The sequence below is a fragment of the Cololabis saira genome, chromosome 22, assembly GCF_033807715.1.
Source record: "Cololabis saira isolate AMF1-May2022 chromosome 22, fColSai1.1, whole genome shotgun sequence".
Taxonomy (NCBI): Eukaryota; Metazoa; Chordata; class Actinopteri; order Beloniformes; family Belonidae; genus Cololabis; species Cololabis saira.
Window position 1 is genome coordinate 23,407,888 of NC_084608.1, and position 21,467 is coordinate 23,429,354.

Genomic DNA, 21,467 nt, shown 5'->3' on the forward strand with positions numbered 1-21,467 from the left:
TATCAATATGACTCTGTCCTTCACAGGATAAGTAAAATGGATCACTGCAAAAACTCTAAATCTTAACAAGAATATTTGTCTTAGTTCTAGTTAAAATGTCTCATTTTAGTAAAAAAAATCTCATTACACTTGAAACAAGACTCATCACTGAAAAAAACAACAATTTTCACCTGTTTCAAGTAGATTTTCACTTAAAATAAGTAGAAAATCTACTTATTTCAAGTGAAAATGTACTTGAAACAGGTGAAAATTGTCAAATAAGTAAATTTTCTGGTGTTATTTTTCTGGTGATGACTCTAAAGGTTGAAATAGCAGTAAAACCACATTCATTGATGAAATGACATAAGGGATGGAAAGGGGGGATGGCAGTTTTACAGGGGGGATGATTTTGACCGTTTTTATTTTATTTCCCCTCATCCCCCCTCAACTCGAGTACTGGTAATGACCAGTGGTGGACAGTAACGGAGTAAATTTACTTGAGTACTGTACTTAAGTACATATCCAGAGGATTTGTACTTTACTTGAGTATTAGATTTCTTTGGTACTTATTACTCTTACTTGAATACATTTCCAAGACAAATATTTTTACTTTTACTCGAGTAAATTTCTAGGAAGGCTGAAAAGTACTCGTTACTTTCAGGTCTGCTCTTTTTTATTCTTCAGGTTTTATATAACATTGTGGTTCTAAAAGCAGCACATCAGTGCAGCTGGTTTCAAAGAGTTGATTCTCAGAAACTAACTAAGAGTTAAAAGATCCTTAAATTAATTAAAAAAAATATATAGTAATTTACTGATGTGGAAAATAAGAAATTTACTCTTACTCTTACTTTTACTTAAAGTAAATTTAAAAGCAATTACTTTTGGATACTTAAGTACCTGTAAAAGCGAGTACTTTTCTACTCTTACTTGAGTAATATTTTGACTGAGCTACTTTTACTTGTAACGGAGTAAATTTTGACCAGTAGTATTTGTACTCTTACTCAAGTACTGGGGTTGAGTACTCTGTCCACCTCTGGTAATGACAGTCTATATTTTATACACCACAGTGGATTTGAAATAATGTAATGAAGAAAGATAGATAGATAGATAGATAGATAGATAGATAGATAGATAGATAGATAGATAGATAGATAGATAGATAGATAGATAGATAGATAGATAGATAGATAGATAGATAGATAGATAGATAGATAGATAGATAGATAGAGAGAGATAAAGAATAGGAGATAGATAGAGAGAATATGAGATAGGTAGAGAGAATATGAGATAGATAGAGAGAATATGAGATAGATAGATAGATTCAGAAAACTTTATTCATCCCCGAGGGGCAATTGCAGGACAACTGAGCAGCAAGACGTTGGAAATCTCAAATAGAACAAGAGTGAAGTAGAATAAAAATGAACAGGGCATGTCTCCTTATGTACAAAAAATATATATTATGCAAATGTCAGAAAAAAATCTACAGCAGAGTGACTGTATAATAATATACATAATAATATATAATATAATACATAATATACATACATAATAATATATAATATAAAGTGTCAGTGCAAAGTGACGACAGTGGATGTAAACAGTCCTACAGGAGTAGATAGATAGATAGATAGATAGATAGATAGATAGATAGATAGATAGATAGATAGATAGATAGATAGATAGATAGATAGATAGATAGATAGATAGATAGATAGATAGATAGATAGATAGATAGATAGATAGATAGACTTTATTTATCCAAATAAATACATTGTAGGGCAATTGTATTTGACAACATATAGGATGAAGGTAAGTAACTATAAGAACAGACTGTACAAAATGTACAAAAAATATCAAATTACAGTACAGCGCAAAAAGTTTGTCTGAATGAGGTGGTGTGTCCAAACTTTTAGTCTGTACTGTATACTAAAGTAAAAGAAAGTAGCAAGCAGTAATAACAAATTGTTGTACAAAGAGTATATACAGTAAATGGCAATTCAATTCAATTCAATTCAATTTTATTTGGTAAGGAGGGACAGTGCACAGCATTATGCGTTTTACAGAATAAAAGCAGATGCACCCAAATGTAGCCTATTGGCTAATTCCCATTGGCAGTCCCCCCGGCTAGAAAATAAAAACAAGCAAGTTTAGGAGCAACAATGTTCAACAATGGCAGTGTGAATAGTAAATAAAGTGCACAGTGATTGTAAGTTATGAGCTGAGATTTTTTTTTCTTTTTAGCTATTATTGTGCAGTTTGATGGCATGTGGCAGGAAAGATTTTCTGTATGTCTCTTCCCACGTGATCAGACTGTCAGATTTAGTTTAAGTCTACAGGTCTGGTATCTCTCCCCTCGGTGCAGGGGGGTGGAGGATAACCATCACTTGAAGTGAGAAGAACCATCCACAGCTCAACATAACACCAAAGAACTGGTAGCAGATCTGAGGAGGACCAAGGTGCATGTGGCCCGTTTTTATCCAGGGAGTCAGTGTAGATGTACAAGTATGTGGTTCATATTACTATTAAGTGGATTGAGGGAAGCACAGTGACGCCCTCTACAGGAAAGGCTAAAGCCTCTATTCTCTGAGGCGGCTGAGGTCCTTCAACATCTGCACGACTACGCTCAGGATTTCTACGTGGAACAGAGGACTGAGAGTTGCAGATGCCAGCAGATTAAACAGATTTATCTGCAAGCCCAATGACATCCTAGCGATGAAACTGGGTCCTCTGACACCGGTGGCAGAGAGGAGGATGCTCTCCGAGCTTCAGGTCCTCCTGGACAAAGTGGACCACTCATTACGGCAGTCTGGTCAGATACAGGCAGTACTGGAGTTGAGGGGGAATGGCATCCCCCCTGAAATAAAAACGGTCCAAATCATCCCCCCTGTAAAACTGCCATCCCTCCTTTCCATCCCTTATGTCATTTCATCAATGAATGTGGTTTAACTGCTATTTCAACATTTAGATTCATCACCAGAAAAATAACTTATTTGACAATTTTCATCTGTTTCAAGTAAATTTTCACTTGAAATATGTAGAAAAATCTGCCAGTGGGACAATATTTATCTTCTTATTACAAGCAAAAAAATAAATAAAATCTTGTTCCACCGGCAGATTTTTCTACTTATTTCAAGTGAAAATCTACTTGAAACAGGTGAAAATTGAATCTTGTTTTAAGTGTAATAAGATTTTTTAACTAAAATGAAACATTTTAACTAGAAATAGGACAAATATTCTTATTTTGAGTTTTTGCAGTGATCCATTTTACTTATCCTGTGAAGGACAGAGTCATATTGATAAGTTCAGAAAACTGTTTTTTAATTGTTGTGTTTTGATGAATTTGATGTAAGCCCAGTGGATATTTAAAGCTTACAGAAGGCTGCATTTAACTGCTGCTATGTCATTCCTGCAGTATTTCTGCAGGTGTTTTGGTCAGTGTTATTTGTAATATATTATTTGTAATCAGCACAAATGATCTGTCCCCAATATGATCAAATCCACCATCCGCCCTGATTTTTTTTTTTACAACTCGAGTACTGGATACAGGAGTACGCTCAGTACCAGATTAACGCCAACACAATGTAACACAGGCAGTCAATCTTTTCAACTGCACAATCTGGTGTCCTCAATGTGAAATAATCATTTATACATTATAATTCTTTTACACTGTGTATACTATACATGCACTTGTTCATTTCCTGTAGATTTTATGACTGAGTTGGCATTTGGCAGGTGGGTGCCTGGAAGTTACTGATATGAAATCCAGGGACATCTCAGTGCATGTAAAGGAGGTGCATTAGGCTGGAATCTAAAAACCTAAATCTGAGGGTTAGTAAAATCTTAGGTGTGGCTAAGTTTGGTACATTTTCATAAAAAGAAAGCGCAGGTGAGCTCAACAACAACAATAAAAAGGCCTGGAAAACCATGAGAAACAGCTAAAATGGAGGATTGCAGAATTTTTCCCTGGACTTTACTCTCTGCTCACATTCACACAAATGTTACAAAACTACTCAGCGCCACCGCAGCTGCAGAAGGTCCTTCTTAACCAAAACAATCAATGACAACGCTCAAGAAACTTGTAATTAAAAAGTTAAAACATCAAATTCCCCCTCGTGTTAATACCCCTCAACATTCTGCAAAGGCAACTCCAGACTTTTTAAAGAGAAAAAAGGAATATTCTTCAATGAACAAGTATGTTGCCTGATCAAGACTCAACAGAGCAGTTTTTTAGTTGCTGAAGATGGAACTGCTGCAGTGAAGACGTGAGAGCACACCTGGCGGGCGTAAACTCAGAATTTTGTGATATTGAGCTCAACTTCAGGGGTTCCCACATTCAATGAGCTTTTCTTTAATTGATTTCCCTTCGGGGATAAATAAAGTATTTTGAATTGAATTTGAATCAAAGTATTCAAAATAATGGTTATATTTACCAGCACGTCACTTTGTCCATAAAAATGGAGATTAAAATGGATATTTCCTAAATGGTAACTAACATATTTCTTTACAAAAGTCTACACTTTTATCACATCTAAATAGTTTAATTTTCAAATCCATCACAGGTGCAAATAAAAGGGATAATCATAAACACCATCATTTGCCAAATGCGTCTGGACTTAAAACTGTATTCCACCCATCACCTGCAATCGCGCTTGGAGGTTACCTTAAATTACTGGGCTGTAATTTTACGCATCTGATCTAAAAACCCAACATCTAGTAAAACCACAGTAGTTTTCTATGATCCCTTTAATACAACTCCTTTTTTAGACGGTTACCGAGAGTGTAGAGCAGCGTTACTGACGCCAGGTCCTCGAGAGCTGCACTCCTGCATGTGTTTTGATGTTTCCCTGCTCCAACACACCTGATGCAAACGAAGGAATCCCCCTCAGCTTGTCATCAGTCTGTTGGTGATCAGTTCAGCTGAATCCGCTGTTGTGGGCAGCGAGTGTAAAGGGTCAGTGTGTTCACAAAGACAGGAACAATGTAACGCTATGTCCTCCTCAGAGAAGCCTTCTCCTTGTCCTGTAAATCAGTCTAAGCCTACTTAGTTGAAGGAAAAATAATAATCAAATGTACAAAGATGAAATAAATAAGTCGGGAAAATGTAATTAGTAATATCCACTTTATTTGCCATTTTCAAATAACTCACAAAAATGAATTGAAATGTAAGCTTCACCTCTTGCATTCACAAAGGCTACATTAGTGGTTATACTCAAAAACATGAAGGAAACATTTAACGGATGCCATACATACAACCAAAGACATAGTTATGTATTTTTATTCCAATGTTACTTGTATAAAAAAGGCAAACCAAGTTATTTGAATATCCAGACAGTTTTCTCAACATCTTCACACAAACATCTTTTTTTTTTCTTTTTTAGTATCCTTCTGAAATTATTTGGGCCGTCAAAGTCTTTCAATTCTACGTGTCAACAAATCAACAGAGCAGAATGATGTTTTCCTTTGACAAAAAAATATGAATGAGTGTGTTAAGTTAATGTTACACTAAGCAAGCGGTCACGTTAAGTAGTTTCTGAAGTCCCAGACAACAAAGGCGACGGCTGCAGATGTTATGGGAGGATTTGTGTAACGCACTCCTGCGGCTGCTTCTGTAATCTTGGTTAAACAGTGTGATGTGACAGAGATTAGCCCTTAGAGCATTTTAAACTGCTTTACTTCCAGTGGGTTTTGTCCAACTCGCTCGACTGTGTGCTCTTCACTGAACTAGAAACAGGCTTTTCTAGAAAGTCTTCTTTAGAAAAGTCTTGCTTGTACTTTTTTTTTCATCTAACATCTGTGTATATTCTGCATCAACTCAGGGGGAAAAACAGTGTTGGGTTCCCTTTTAACGTCAAAAACAAAACAAAAATATGTAAACAAAAGTGTAACTTTTGGAAGAGGGTAGTTTACAGACATCAACTAGATGGTTGCAAACTCCTAAGTCTCAAATATTCTCTTTGTAATTCCAACAATCATTTTGCATAGACTCCATGTGTTCACTCTTATGTAAATGATTTTTAAACGCATCTTTATGGAAATCAGGCAACAACTGCTGACTGATCAGTAGGCTTAATTCAAATATTGAGAACAATAAGTCAATAAAATAATGAAAAAAAAAGTGGCTCAGTCATAAATTGCAGATTTAGTGGTAGATTTCACAGTGTGTGTGAACTTGGTTGTTCTAAGGACAACAATGTATGCTCACACCGCTTCATCTTAGACATGCAAATCATCCAACAGGAAAAAGACAAAATTAAAACATTGGACTGATTCATTAAGATCTGAAAACAGCACTATTAGGACAATCTGGCACAAAAGATAGAAAAATGAATAAAAGTAAAATATTAGTGACTTCTAAAGTCTGCTTAGGACCGGCAGTCTCAACACCGAATTTATAGTTTGTACATTAGTGTGTGTCAACTGACTGGGACGATGCAAATGTGCATTCAGTTCTGCTTGTACTATTTTTTCTTTATTTTATTTTTTTTTAAGTTCTGCCAGCTATCTTAATTCAATACAAATAATTAAGTCTGGTTCTTCTGGATTCGGCTTGGACTTCCAGTCATTGGATCGACAGCCAGTGAGAAATAAAGGATGTGATGTAGGGAGAGCGATAACCAGACTACTATCATAAAAAGACATCCGAGACATTGCTGGATGGTGTCCAGCAATTACTGTTGTCGGTTTTACATTAAAACCTGTTGATCTCAGGTGAAATGAGCAATTCTGAAGCCAACTAGTTTATTTTAAAAAGTGGTTCTGTAAGTGAGTAATTGCACGAGGCCCACCCTGTGGCGAGCGCTCCGGTACATTCTGTACTAGTGAAAATGAGTGAATGGGAAAGCTACCAGACCCGCTTCACCAGAGAGTCTTCACAAAGTGAAAGGGCATGTCTACCAGGCGGACTGAAGTGTATTTTAGAGTTGTCAGTGTGATTCTTGTGCAGAGTTTTGCATGAAAAGAAGCCTCCGTGTTCCCATATTTTTTTTTCCTTTTTCTTTTTGAAAGATTGGAAACAGATTTAGGGGCATTTGGGTACAAATGCAGTCAGCAGCAGAGCAACTTGGAGGTCTCTTGGAGACTGGTACAGATGATAATTATGCCACAAAGGCCACACACACAAGCAGATGCAAGAACCATGAACTGGCCTGAAGATTAGCTGCAAACAGGATGAGTAAATGGGGATTATTCACATTCACAATGGACAGAGGCAACAGTGACGCAATGCACAAGATTGACTTAATCCCTCATTACTTTGCATTTCTTTCATATGCTACCCAGAATGAAATACTTCTGCTTCCCCGACACATCGATCTTTACATGCTCACTATGTCAAGTTGTCATTCACTTGAATTAATAAGCGGGCACTTGTTTATATGAGCTAGCAGTTTTCTTTGGTGACTGACAGCAACATTTTTGGACATGTACCACCTCATCTCCATCCAGCTTCCTTTTTAATGTTTTCCGGCTGTAAATTCAACCATCCATTCAGGTTTTTCTGCCAACTACCAAGTCAGTGATATATTTAAACAAAGACAGGGGAATTCAAAGCTTTAGATTAAAAGTCTGAAGCAGGTAAATGCTAAATTAGCTTAAGAAATCTCTGCATGTATGGAAGAGATTGGTTTAATGTCAGCATAGCAATGAACATGAGCAACTGTAAAGGATATAGTGCCATAGAATCGCCTTTTATCACAGCACCAGGGATTCCTCTATTGCAAAAAGAGGCAATGAAAGTAATCAACCAAGTGAGGTATAACTTTTTGAAATGTTAGAATTAAAAAAGTTCAAGTGCTGTAAAATCTTTTCACAGGTTTAAGGGTAGTGATCAATGTCTGTGTCCGTTTGAGGAGACAGAGGGAGTGAGAGAGGGGAAGAAAAATGGAAAAAATTAGTGTGCTTATTTTACAGAGACGTGACAGAAGAAAATGAGAGGAAAACAAAAGTTTGACTTCACAAACAAGAACAGTGTAAATAAAACATAGCACGACGACAACAAAAAAAAAAAAACTGAGGTGCAAATCAACAAAGAGGAATGGCGTCAAAATTCGTCTCCGCCTCCGATCCTTCCCAGACTCACTTCTACGCTGTACATTTCCTACGTGGCACTTAAACTGTGGGTTGACACTACGCTGCTCAGTCTATGAACTTATCTTCCTAGAAAAGATGGTGGACTAATTACAAAGTTTGGAGTTTCCAGCAGAAGGCTTCAGTTACATTTTTAAACCTCAGCTCTGACACTTTCATTTTCTTTTCATTTGAAGTTGCACTGCACAGTTGTCTGAAGTTATTACACACACCAAACTAGACGATGAAAGATTTCAGGACATTTCAGGGCTTCGCCTATTGTCAAGCTTCAGCCTAAATTAAAACACCATCCACCTATTACGCTCTGTAATGTGGTCAAAATAAGAGAGTACATAAAATATTTGGAGTGTCAGCACATAAAAAGTTAGAGCTATAAATGGTGTATGGAGTGCCACTGTACTATCTCCTGACGCATGGTCAGATGTCCTGTTAGCCAGGAACAGGAAGTCATGGTCAGGCTTGGGCACAAAAGAAATGCAAAAGTCTGAGAAATGTGTATGTACATAAGCAGCTAGTCTGCTATATCTCACCACTATAAAATACAGCATCTCTCTCTAATTCTCTTGGCCAGACTTTTACTTTTCTTCTTCCCGTTCTTCTCTTTGCTGTCCTCCATTTTCCTCGCTCGTATCTCTCGCATCAGGTCAAAAAACACCTGTTGGAAAGGAAAAAGTGGAAGGCGTCATAATTTGTTTGCTCCACATCACCATGATAAAAAAAACATGTCGGTACCATCACTGTCATATACTCAACAAATATGAAATTTTAAACTTTGAGAATCTGATAAAGCACTCAAATGTCTGCTTACTTTTTAAAATTATCCATAATGCTGCAGCTCCCCCCTTGAAAAAATGTGTTACTCTCTGCTCTGAGAAGTCAACACGAACAACCAGATCTGTTAAAAGGGGTGAGTGTCGTGTACCCCAACGCAAAACTGCATTTGGGAAGTCATCATTCTCCTGTATTGCAATGACTCAATGGAATACTCTGCCAACAGACTTTATTTCATGCAGAAGTCCCCACACCTTCTCACATCTTGCCAAGCGTTGGTTACTGTCAAGACAAGTGTGTGTACATTTATGAAGTGTGAATGTGCTTCCATGTTTTTATTTATCTATTTTATCTAGTGATGCACCGATTGTTCGGTAACCGAAATTGTTCGGCCGAAAATGGGAAAAAAACACTTTCGGTGTTCGGTGGAATAAGTGGGAAAAAAACCGAACAATTAATAACGGCGTTGTAATATAAGGAAATAGACTGGCCGCTCCCGTAACGGTTGCGCACCACAAACATAAATCGTTGGCCAACCAAAAAGTAACCACATAAGAATTTTACCTAACATTCACCAGGAGGTGGAACCAAAACAACATCATGCTGGGAAATTAAAAAAATTTCAGTTTTTTATGTTCAATAAATATTTTCTACCTTGTAATTTTGTAAAAGATTTTTTTCTTTGAAAGCATGCCTAAACCAAATTTATTTGATTTATGCAATGGTGAAAAAATTGGCAAAATAAATGAAAAACTGCGAAGAACCATGTTCGGTATTGTTCGGTATTCGGCCAAGTGTTTATTATTATTTTCGGTTTCGGTCACAAATTTTCATTTCGGTGCATCACTAATTTTATCTATTGTCTCTTGGCTTTGTTCTGCTCTTTTACTTATTTTTTCTTTTTCTATACTAATTTGATGTACTATTCCATCAACCTGCCCAGGGACTTACAGGTGGAAAATAGCAAGCTGCTACAACCTGGCACAATGCATATTCTCTTGTACAAGATTAATGTCATATTGTGGACTGTCCCTGTTTTGAAATAAATAAATTACAATTACAAATTACAAACGAGTGCTAATGTTTGCTCAGCTAAACAAACCTTGTCAACATTGGCACGGGTTTTGGCGGAAGTCTCCACGTAGCAAACCCCCCACTGCTCGGCACGCGCCTTCGCTTCGTCTGCGCTGACCTGCCGCCGGTCGTCCAGGTCCGACTTGTTGCCCACCAAGAGGAAAGGCACGTTCTCATCCTCCTTCACTCGAAGAATCTGCTCTCTGTACAGCAGGAGCCGTGAATAATGTAAACAAAACACAGACAGACGGAAAATCATTATGTTATATTCACACTGAATCAGACTATGGAAAGAAAAGGATAATATAAAAAAGATGTTCACTGGGCAGTAGAGCAGGAATAAGTGTATTATATCACAGTGGATTTGAGTGAGAGTTGCTTTTCATTAAACCAATACATGCTCCAACACCTGAAATCCACTGTTGCTGCAAATGACTCCAGTTCTGTGATGGAAAATACGCAGAGGAAGCCCTCGCCACTGCGGAAGTAATTATCCCGAATGGCTGCGTAGTCCTCTTGGCCAGCTGTGTCAAGAATGTCAATCTGCACCTCCTCTCCATCCAGCACCACTTTCTTCCTGTAGCTGTCTGCTTTAGTGGGCTCATAGTCTTCAACAAACTAGAAGGGGGAAAAAAAAATACAAAATTACTCATTGGAACTTTATTTATTTGATCACAACTGGTGTAATTTAATCCGCTCACCTCGTCGTACATGAACTGGAGAGTGAGGGCGGATTTCCCCACTCCTCCACTGCCCACCATAATCACTTTGTGAAGGGCGAGAGAGTTCTGCCCCTTTGGTTTTGCAGCTGCCATGACTCTGTAGATGCAGGCGTCGCAGGGAGAAGGTTCAAGGCGGGTGGAAGGATGATAAAATAACGTTCGTACAAAGGAGGTCAGAGGTCTCAACGATAAATCCTGTGGAGATTAAAAGGAGAGGGGGAGAAGAAGACATTGCACCATCATTTGTAACATCTCTGTTCCATTTTTGCAGGAAGACACCACAGACAAAGTGGAAAAAGTGCTTTTACTCCACTAATGTGGTGCATCGCATGGGCTACTATATTCTGTGTTAGAGGGAAAAAAAATTACTCAAGAATTATTTTCAACCTTAACACAGTTTATCCGCTGCATCTCTCTTTTGGCTTCTGTACTTGGGATGCTACTAGGATGAAAGTCAGACGCTACCAAATACAGGCAGAAACTGTTACGTTTCTCAGACTGCTGGTTAGGGCTGTGCGATTAATCGATTTTAAATCTAAATCGGATTTATTAATTAAAATCGATGTTAAAAAAGGAAAATCGGAAAATCGATTTTCCTTTTTTGCAGCTGGCTGCATTACAGACAGAGCTCGTCTAGTCATCTTTGTTTGGTCAAGAAAATTGTAAATGTTGTCACTTTACTTAACTCAAGGAGGATTTACAGTATCTTTCAATTGCACTTCATTCCCAATAGGGAAATTTGTTTGCTATTTTTCTTTAAAAATAAAGGTAAAATATTTGAAACAATTTATTCCATTGTATTTTGTAGTTTTACCAAAAAAATCGAAATCGAAATCGAAAATCGGGTTTTCAGAGAAAAAAAAAAAAAATCAGGATTTTATTTTTGTCCAAAATCGCCCAGCCCTACTGCTGGTATATCACAGGTCTTTGAGTTAACTATAGACAGGTTTCCATTAGCAAGGGTCTGGGGTAAAACCTAGGAGCCCGGACTTATAACAGTTTTTCTACTATCATTTTCTCTTTGGTCATTATTTATAAAGCACTTTAAGATACCATAAGGCAACCAAAGTGGTGCACAAGCAAATAAAAAAAAAATACAATGAGATAAGATCATAGAATAAAAATAAAAGCAGTAAGCAATAACAATAAAATAGAAAATTAAAAGGCAAAAGACAATGAGTTGGCTGGCCTACTGATGGTGCACTGGAGTTTACAGCCAGTGTAAAAAGATGAGTTTTAAAATCACAGAGTTCTGGCATCACAGAAAGAGGGAGACGCATAAAGAGACATTTGGAGCTACAACTGAAAAGGCTCCATCTCTACTAGTCGCAAGTCGAGTCCTGGAAACCACCAAGAGCATTTGAGCTTCAGATCTCAGAGCTCGGCGAGGAAAAGGACCAGAGCTCAGAAAGATAAGGAGATGCCAGACAATATGAACATTTAAAAACCAAGAGTAAAATTTTAAACACCAATTTTTTTTAAATCAACAGGCGGCTAGTGAAGAGAACGCATTTTTGGGGTAATATGCTCCCGCCGTCTTGTCCCCGTTAATAGGCGGGCAGCTGACGAGAACATCATTGAATGAGCCAAGAAGGTTGCCGTGTTTCCATTTGCAGAAACACAGAAATGGTGGCAATAAATGAGGAGAGTCACGACCAGGGGTGGGTATTGGGAAGGACCTGACGATACGATACGCATCACGATACTTGAGCCACGATACGATACACATTGCGATATCCCGATTATGCGATATCCCGATTATTATATTCTACATAGTTCACCGAAAAATTTAAAATGCATTACACATCTTAAAATCCAAGTTTTATATATGTACATCAGATGATAGTGATGGATCTTAAAATCCAAGTTGCACGTTCATCAGATTATAGTGACAATTCATGGGACAAACTGAGTCAAAACAATGTTTTATTATAACTATACAAGCTAAAGTTACAACATATTTGTATATGTTTTTCATATTATTTACATCATATGAAATTAACATTAAATTTAGTATGAGGTTGCTTTAATTATGTGGCAAATGATAATAAACACAAGAAAGATGGGTACTAAAACCAAGGACAGGCACAGTGATCAGTCAGTATAGATATAAATCCATAAATAAATAAACCTCTGTCCATTATTTTTAATTTTTTAAGGACAGGCAATTGTGTTATATAAAAAATAAATTATAAAATGAAATAAAACGTGAAATAAAACCTGAGCTCAGTGCAGGGCCCTCCCAGGAGCACTGCAAAAAAAATAAAATTCGATATTCAAATTTTAAATATCGATATTGAATCAGCTGGAAAAGTATCGCGATATATTGCCATATCGATATTTTTGCCCACCCCTAGTCACGACTCAAAGAGGTCATCGAGATGGCTGAACATCTACCTACATTACATCCAAGTCCTAGTCTCCATATCTGAATCACCACTCTCACACAGCAATTTTCAAGGACTGTTCTTATCTAAACCACAGCAAAAATGTGGCCTTGGAATTTTGGCCTTATAGAGGTTCTCGAATTTCTCAGTGTGGGATTGTTCCTGCTGACAGACACAATCAAGGCCACAAAAAGTGGCCTGGACCCGTGATAATGGAAACCCACCTTATAAGAGTTGATATTTGATGTGGAGCAATTTCAAAGGAAATACAAACCAGGCTCATATTCAGTAAAAGCAAATGTTTCAATACACTTTGGATTGTACACCGTCATCCCACATGGTAGATTTAATATCAAAGGGTTTGCAAAAAGAAAATCAAGCACATTGGAAATGGCCCAAATGTCTTTGTTGACATCACTGATCATTATTTTCAGAAGTTAAAAAAGTTAAATATCTAGCTGCTAAGTAAGAAACTTTCCCGCAAGCTCCCCTTCAAATTCTGTAAGAGAAGAAAGCCAACATCAATCATGTGTTCCAGACCTGCTCTCACTTTGAAAACCAAGGCTTTGGTAAAGTGTGTCATGCCATTGCATCACTGTTATGGATAAAACTATGGCTCTCCTGTATGAAGATATAAAGCTTGGTTTAAAGTAGTGACTTTCATTTCTAGACAATAAAAAGCTGAATATTAATACCAAAGTATTAACAGATGCAGCAATAACAGATAATTTTGACATGTTTTAGAAGAATAAGTGACACATGTATGTTTGGCCTAGATTTAAGATAACTTACATAATAATAGCAGTTTTATAAATATCCTTTCAGTATAAGCTGCATACATTATTATATGAGCAGCTTAGGTTATAATTTATTATGAGTGCAAATTGTTTTCCTGCAGAAATGTGGAAGCACATATCTAAATAGCTATACAAGTTCTGCTTTCTTTGCCGACAGCAGATTTAGAGATATTGATACTAGGACTCTTTTGTAATTCCATCATTTTAAATCAAGAGGTGCTTTGATTTGGATCATGATGTGTAGAACTGACATAACATCAAGATCAACTAAAGATCAGAGCCCTACTGAGAACTTTGTAGAGACTGAAGCACATACAATGCAATATTTGAAAGCTTCAATCAAAGTCAAACGTGCTCTAAACAGAATCATAACAGAAACTTCATTGTGAATGCCAGACCACAACTAATAAACATGCAACATGAAGTCTTTAGGGAAAACAGCATTAAAAGCAAACATTTAATCATCACTGGCCAAAGCCCAGGGCCCATTTCAGAGAAAAGGTTCAGCAGACCGAGATAAAACGTGAACTCCAAGTTGATTCACCGTAACATGGAAAATTGAGTTTCTGCTTTCAAATCGGGGGATATTAGTTCAATCAACCCCCAAAAGGTTCACTGCGAGTTAAAGTTGGGCTTTTTCTGAAGATTTTTTTTTCTACATTACCTTAAACTGTTTACACACTGATAAACAATGTACTAAATACTATGGGATCAAACAAAAACTATTGATCACCAGTGGATGTGTCAGTGCTACAAACACCGTCCAATGTTGTTAATGATTCAAGGATTGGACATCCGGCTTGTCTATCAAACTCTCCTTTCCAGGGTTTATACAGCAATCCTTATGTTAAATTTAATACCAATTTATTACCTTTTTCACTACCTCCAGATTTAAAAAAAAAAAAACTGTCACAACATTAAGTGTTAATCACGGACATTTTAACATTAATACAGATTTTGACCTATAGAACACTATACAGAAAAGATTTATAGACTCATTGATGTTGACCAGATGTTTCACATTTATTTCACTTTGTGAATGACAATAAAATAGAGTGCTTAAAATGTAAAACGTAAAAAATAATACCAATTTAAAAAAAATGAATTTAACACTTTTAATGGCCTTAAATTTGGCAATTTTCATTTATCACTTTTTAATACTTTTTAAAACCCCGCGGAAACCCTGCTTTCCTTCAGTGAACAGGTGCTGCACATATGTGTGTTTTGGAGATGTGCCTTTAGAAGCAGGTCTGACAGATGTGGTATTGAACTTTAAACATTGTTTCAAATAGGTAAAATCTGACATGTGGAAAAAAAAAGCCTGGCCTCACTAGCAAATGAAATCAAAAAAACAAAGTTCAGTCATGTTCTGGGTCTCTGGAAAGCATTTAGAGACAACATCTGTTGTATTAGACGCTATACAAATAAAATTGAATTGAATGTACCTCAAGCCTGACACACACGCATGATTGTCACACTGTTTAAAAAAGTTCTGTGTACACTAGTCACTGGTCTCTCAATGTCCAGCACCCGCCACGGCCAACATAAAGGGTCTACATCCGGTTTGCTTGTCTGACGTCAATAGAGAAGTTAAACTATTTGTAGTTCCACAGTTGATCCCGGGGGGCTGGCTCTAAAAGTTAGTCAATTTCCACTGACCCAAAAAAAGATGTTTGACTTAAAGCACAAACAGTCACAGCCTGTGATAAATAAAAGGGTCTACAAAGCTATATCTCACACTTATGACAAGTGTGTTTGTGTGTGTGTGTTAGGGCTGTTCGATTAATCGATTTTAAATCGTAATCGCGATTATGTAATTAGAACGATGTTAAAACGTGAAAATCGTAAAATCGATTTTTCACTTTTTTATTTTTTTTACCTTGTCTGACTGACATTACACACCTCTACCTCCTTCATGGGTTGCATTATTATTTAGCATGCAAAGACCCAGTTTAGTTTAATTAGAAAATGTCTTGTTTTATTTAATTGGAAATATAACTTACTGTATGTTTGCAAGTGCTGATTTGCTGATTTTTTTTTCCAGAGATAAAACTTTATATTTTATTATATTTTTTAAAACTTTTTTTCAACTTATTTTACAGAGTTTTGCACTTTATTCATTCATTTTTGGTTTAATAAGAGCAAAGTTTGCACTTAAAGCCCAATGGGGCAAATGTTCAATAAAAAAACAGCATATTTGAAATCATTTCTTTGCCTTTTGTCAATTCACAAAATAATCGTAATCGAAAATCGGATTTTGAGAGAAAAAAAATCGAGATTTTATTTTTGGGCAAAATCGAACAGCCCTAGTGTGTGTGTGTGTTTTTTTTATGTACCTTACCAGGTAAAATCATATAAAGCCACAACTTGGGGGGGGTTGAGATATAAGCTGTGAATGAAGAATTGCAGAGCAAAATCCCTCCTATTTTAAAGATAATATTGTTCTGTTAACTGTAATAAAAGGCCATCACAACCAGCTCTGGGTTGGCCTCAAAGAGTCCAGGGCAAAAGGCCAGAGAATGGCTCACAGCCTCTGTCTGGGGGGGAAAGTCAGCAGCCCCAGACAGAGCTGTCACCTGGTGAGCCACATTCAGTCCTGCAGCATTCAGGGGCAATCTTAGGGATCTGGGTAACGGTTGCAGTCCAACCATTGCTTGTGATGGTTCTCCTTTACGGGACACCTAGGCAGACTGAGGCTGGGATGGCAACGGGCGGCTGCAGCACCTCTGCTGGAGCTCGGTCGGAGCTACTGCAATCCTCATTTTGGCTCTGGCAGTCCCTATCTGAGATGTCGTTATGAAACGACACCTGAAATTAGGGCAGATTCAATCAGAATGAAGGTAACATAACTTTAGTGGGTATCATAGGTAGGAATGGGCGATATTTTACCGTGCACGATATACCGTCAAAAAAATTCCTCACGAATTTGTCATCTCCCGGAAAAAACGATAAATTCCCCTTGATGACGTTTTTTGTGTAAATTTTTGGAAGGAAGGAAGGAAGGAAGGAAGGGAGGAAGGAAGAAAAGAGGAAGGGAAGAAGGAAGGAGAGAGCAGGAGGAAAGAAGGAAGGAAGGGGAAAAAGGAAGAAAGGAAGGAAGGAAGAAAACAAGGAAAGGAGGAAGGAAGGGAAAAAAGAAGGAAGGAAGGAAGGAAGGAAGAAAACAAGAACAGAAAGAAAGAAAGAAAGAAAGAAGGAAGGGAGGAAGGGAGAAAACAAGGAAAGAAAGAAAGAAAGAAAGAAAGAAAGAAAGAAAGAAAGAAAGAAAGAAAGAAAGAAAGAAAGAAAGAAAGAAAGAAAGAAAGAAAGAAAGAAAGAAAGAAAAATTCCCGTTGATGACGTTTTTGTGTAACAAACATGGCGGATCTGAGAGCGAGATAGATTTATAGTTACAAAGGTGGAGTTGAATTGGTATTTTTTTTCATTGTCATTTTTATCGTTATCGGGATAAATGCCAGAAATTATCATGATACATTTTTTAGTCCATACCGCCCATCCCTAATCATAGATTAACATGAGCTATTACTCCTCCCTATTACCTATGTTTAGATTAATCAGGGGTTGGGCAGAGTTACTCCCTGTCAAACTGGCAGTTTCCAAAACAAAACAAACAAGCTTCAAACCCGCTCTTCATAAAACCTGAGTGATGTCACCAAGGTGTTGTCCTGTTGTCTTAATACAGTCAATGGTTTTCACACCCAGTCCTACCTGGACATCGAACATGGCCAATAAAGCTATTTATCACTGACAGTTTCACTAAAATGTGTGTGATATGAGAATAAATAGGAGATTAAATCAAGCTCTGTTTCATTTTTTATAAAGGGGAGAAAACTGGGAGAATCTCAGGGTTTAGGGAGGAAATACCAGTTTATCTTTATGGAGTAAATTATCAGGGCAACTGCTTCTGAGTGCCAACCAAGCAAAACTCCACTTTCAGGGGTTTGTGTTAGCTCCCTTTCTGAAATGGAAAACCAATAATATTCAGTAATTTCAGGTGATCAAGGTGTTTTACTAAACCTTCTTTTTGAAACAAGCTTTTAGCGATATCCAGTTAAAGCAAAGCAAATGTGTGCATCCTTTCTTATTTTTTAACCGTTATATTTTATTGTACTGAGGAAAAAAATAATATTGGCTCCACTAACAGACCGTTAAATGAAATAGACATCATAAATCAGCCGTTGGCTTCCCATAGTCTTAAAATACGGCATAGGCCATAGAAAAAAATTCTCACATTTGATCCAGAACAATCTTGCCATCTCTGACCCCAAGACTATTAAGTTGAACAGAGATGAAACAGAAAAATGAGCTGTAGCTGAAATAATCAATATTTGAATGTGTTTTTGGAAATGTTCAAACCACAGTAATACGAGTTAATCAGTTCTGAAACCAAACATGTTGTTTAAATGTTGGTGAAACACTGGGACAAACAGTGCTGCTGGCATCCGTTACGGATATGAGGCGGAATTAAATGAAAAACCAAACGTTTTTAAACCCCCTAGAATACTAGCCAGGGGGTCTGTGAAACACATTTAGCACAGAAATACAACTTTTTAAACCTTTCTAGGTAGCATCTGGTAGTTTTGGATCACATCTGACACATGCTACAGCAATCTGGTGGTAAGTTTTCCCACAGTGGATTCTCCTCCAAGGCTATGGGAAATGCATAATGTCCAGAAGTGTCTGTGAAATCGCACTAGGGCCTTTTCCTAACACAGGCCGAAGCAGACCTCTGGGGATCAGAGATAAATATATATACGGGAACACTGCCAATACATCATTAGACAAATTGACAACATTTAACCATGTGCTGACAAACAACATATCAATGTAGTACTGAAAGCGCTTCCGGCAGCCACTCCAGTCGCTCCGTAGCACTGTCCTTGTTTTTTACCCCTATTTATCTATTTTTCTTACCTATTACCTTTCTATACATATATTATTTTATTTTTTTAAATGGCACTGCACTTTTTATTTTTATTTTTAATCTTTATATGGGTGTTTGCTTTTTGGGGTGTTTGATTTGTACATGACAGTGTTGTGTGTGTGAGATGGAGATGTCAATTTCCCCATGGGAACCTCCCAAAGGGATTAATAAAGTCGTCTGAATCTGAATCTGAAAGTCATGTCCTCTTACCAAAGGACATCATCAATTCAACCTGCTGCCCTCAGACCGGCGGTACAGGGACGCTAACGCCAGGACCAACATGCTCAGAGCCATCAGCACTTTAAATAAGTGTAAAATTAAAAAAAAACACACCAATCCACAAGAACAAATCCTGGTGAAATCATACAGACACTGTAAATGTCATTCTACTCTGCCTTTCTCTCTGCTTTTCTATTTTTAATTTATTTTAATTCTATCTTAATTTATTTATGGCATTTTATTTATTGTGGCACAAAATGGAGAAGCGCTCCAAATTTCATTTTATGTCTGACATCCAATGACAATAAAGTCTTTCTATTCTATTCTTCAGATTCAGATTCAGACGACTTTATTAATCCCTGTGGGAGGTTCCCTCTGGGAAATTGACATCTGACAACACCCCAAAAGCCAAACACCCATATAAAGCCCATATACCCATATATACCCATATATATCACTTTAAAAACCCCATATTGTACATTTATGTTTCTATTGTTCATTTCTGTTTATACATTTTATCTGTCATCTGTCATCCTACGTCACTTTTTGTAAAGACTCATATCCAGCACTTTTTAATCCTCATATTGTACATTTCTGTTTATACATTTTACTTTATTCTATCTCTTATTTTATCTCCATATATTTGTTTGCTTTTATATTTTTATTTTTATTTTACTGTATTGCACCAATCACCACAACAAATTCCTTGTGTGTGTTAACAAACTTGGCAATAAACCCCCTTTCTGATTCTGATTTCTGATTCTGAAAGATAAAAAGATAAGAAAATAAAAAATAAAAGCCAAAATAAAAATACAATTCTATTCATAATAATTATCTACTATCTCTTAACATGTTTTAAGTAAAAGCAAAAATGGCAGTTAAACAATCTATTAGTTAATCTAACCTGCTGATAGCGCTCATTTACACATTTTAAAGCTATTTGAAAGTCGGAAATGTAATGACTTTCAAACAAAGCGATGACATCAAAATATTCATATACAGATAAATGCAATTATTACAAACTCACACTTGCTGATCATGAATGACTCTGTCCCTATTATATATATATATATACACATACACACACATATATATATATATATATATATATATATATATATATATATATATATATATATATATATATATACATATACATATATATATATACATACATATACATACACACATATATATATATATACACACACATATATATATACACACACTACACACACACACACATATATATACACACATATATATAAATATATATATATATATATATATAGTATTTATTTATCAATACTAAACACATGGATAATATATATATATATATATATATATATATATATAGTATTTATTTATCAATACTAAGCACATGGATAATGGTTATAACACTGTCAATACCACAATGTTAACTGAAAAGCGTCAGTTTCACCTGACTGGTATAAACAACAGTCCATATCAAAAGCAGGATAATCAAGAGTCAGAAAATACCGTTAATGAAGAAGTTACCAGGTAATCCCAACTGTCATTATAACTAGCTGGTTGACAACACCCCACCCAGCCCAGCAGACCAGGTACACCTCACCTTTAGTCAACACTTGATGCTGTTCAGACTAACGGCCCTGGCTCACAGATAAAGGCACTACTGATAAAACAAGTCAAATGTATAATAGGATCCCCCAGCCAGTGTTTTAAACTGAGCAGCGGGCTAAGGGAAGGGCTAACCAGCGATGACAAGCGGCTATTCAAAACTACATGACGGACAAAAAACACAGATCCACGCCCGGCGGCGGGAGCTGCATCCCCTCCGTCTGAGGAAACGACCACCTACCGGTGATTTGAATCGTGTTCAGGTCGCGAGGACGTCCAACTTTGGCTCAATTCCGGTGGTGGGAATGGAAAGAGTGGGCTAGCTGCTCGTTAGCTCATGGCTAGCTGCGCGGCTAACTCAGACTGACGTCATGTGGGCGTGGCCTCGGACGTCTGGCCACGCCCTCCCGCCTGGGAGACTTAACACACTGAATTCACAACTATCACTTTTATTTATTTAAGCATAATCACAGTCAGGCTTATTGGTAGGGTTGCCACCTTTCAGAAATAGAAATTAATGGATGCCCCGATTTCAGCAGCGCAGGTGCCAAAAAAGGGACATCCCCAAAACTTCTAAACTGCATAGAAATGTATATATTGTATATGAAAAAATAAAATGCTTTTAATTGCATTGAACTTGCATGACTGCATGTCCACATCAGCCCAGATGTTCTGTATGCAGGTAAATATAAATATAGCCTACAGGTGAAGGTCGGAAATTTAGAATATGGTGTAAAAGTTAATTTATTTCAATAATTCAACTTAAAAGGCAAAACTAATACATTAGATAGTCTCATTACATAGATACAAGATATTTTAAACCTTTATTTGTTATAATTTTGATGATTGAATTGTTTATTGATTTCATAAAATATTCAATTTTTTTTAGATTTTTTGCGGGGGGTCATAA

At 36.8% G+C, this 21,467-nt stretch overlaps 1 protein-coding gene across 1 annotated transcript; it reads right to left on the reverse strand.

The window, feature by feature from the left end:
* Positions 1–6,492: 6,492 nt before the first annotated feature.
* Positions 6,493–20,931, reverse strand: ralaa (v-ral simian leukemia viral oncogene homolog Aa (ras related)). The gene is made up of 5 exons (XM_061713954.1): positions 20,799–20,931; positions 10,611–10,826; positions 10,319–10,527; positions 9,938–10,112; positions 6,493–8,719 (listed from the first exon to the last, which is right to left on the reverse strand). Exons 2-5 carry the CDS (start codon positions 10,722–10,724, stop codon positions 8,597–8,599), a joined length of 621 nt encoding a protein of 206 aa, XP_061569938.1. The 5' UTR covers positions 10,725–10,826; positions 20,799–20,931; the 3' UTR covers positions 6,493–8,596.
* Positions 20,932–21,467: the final 536 nt, after the last annotated feature.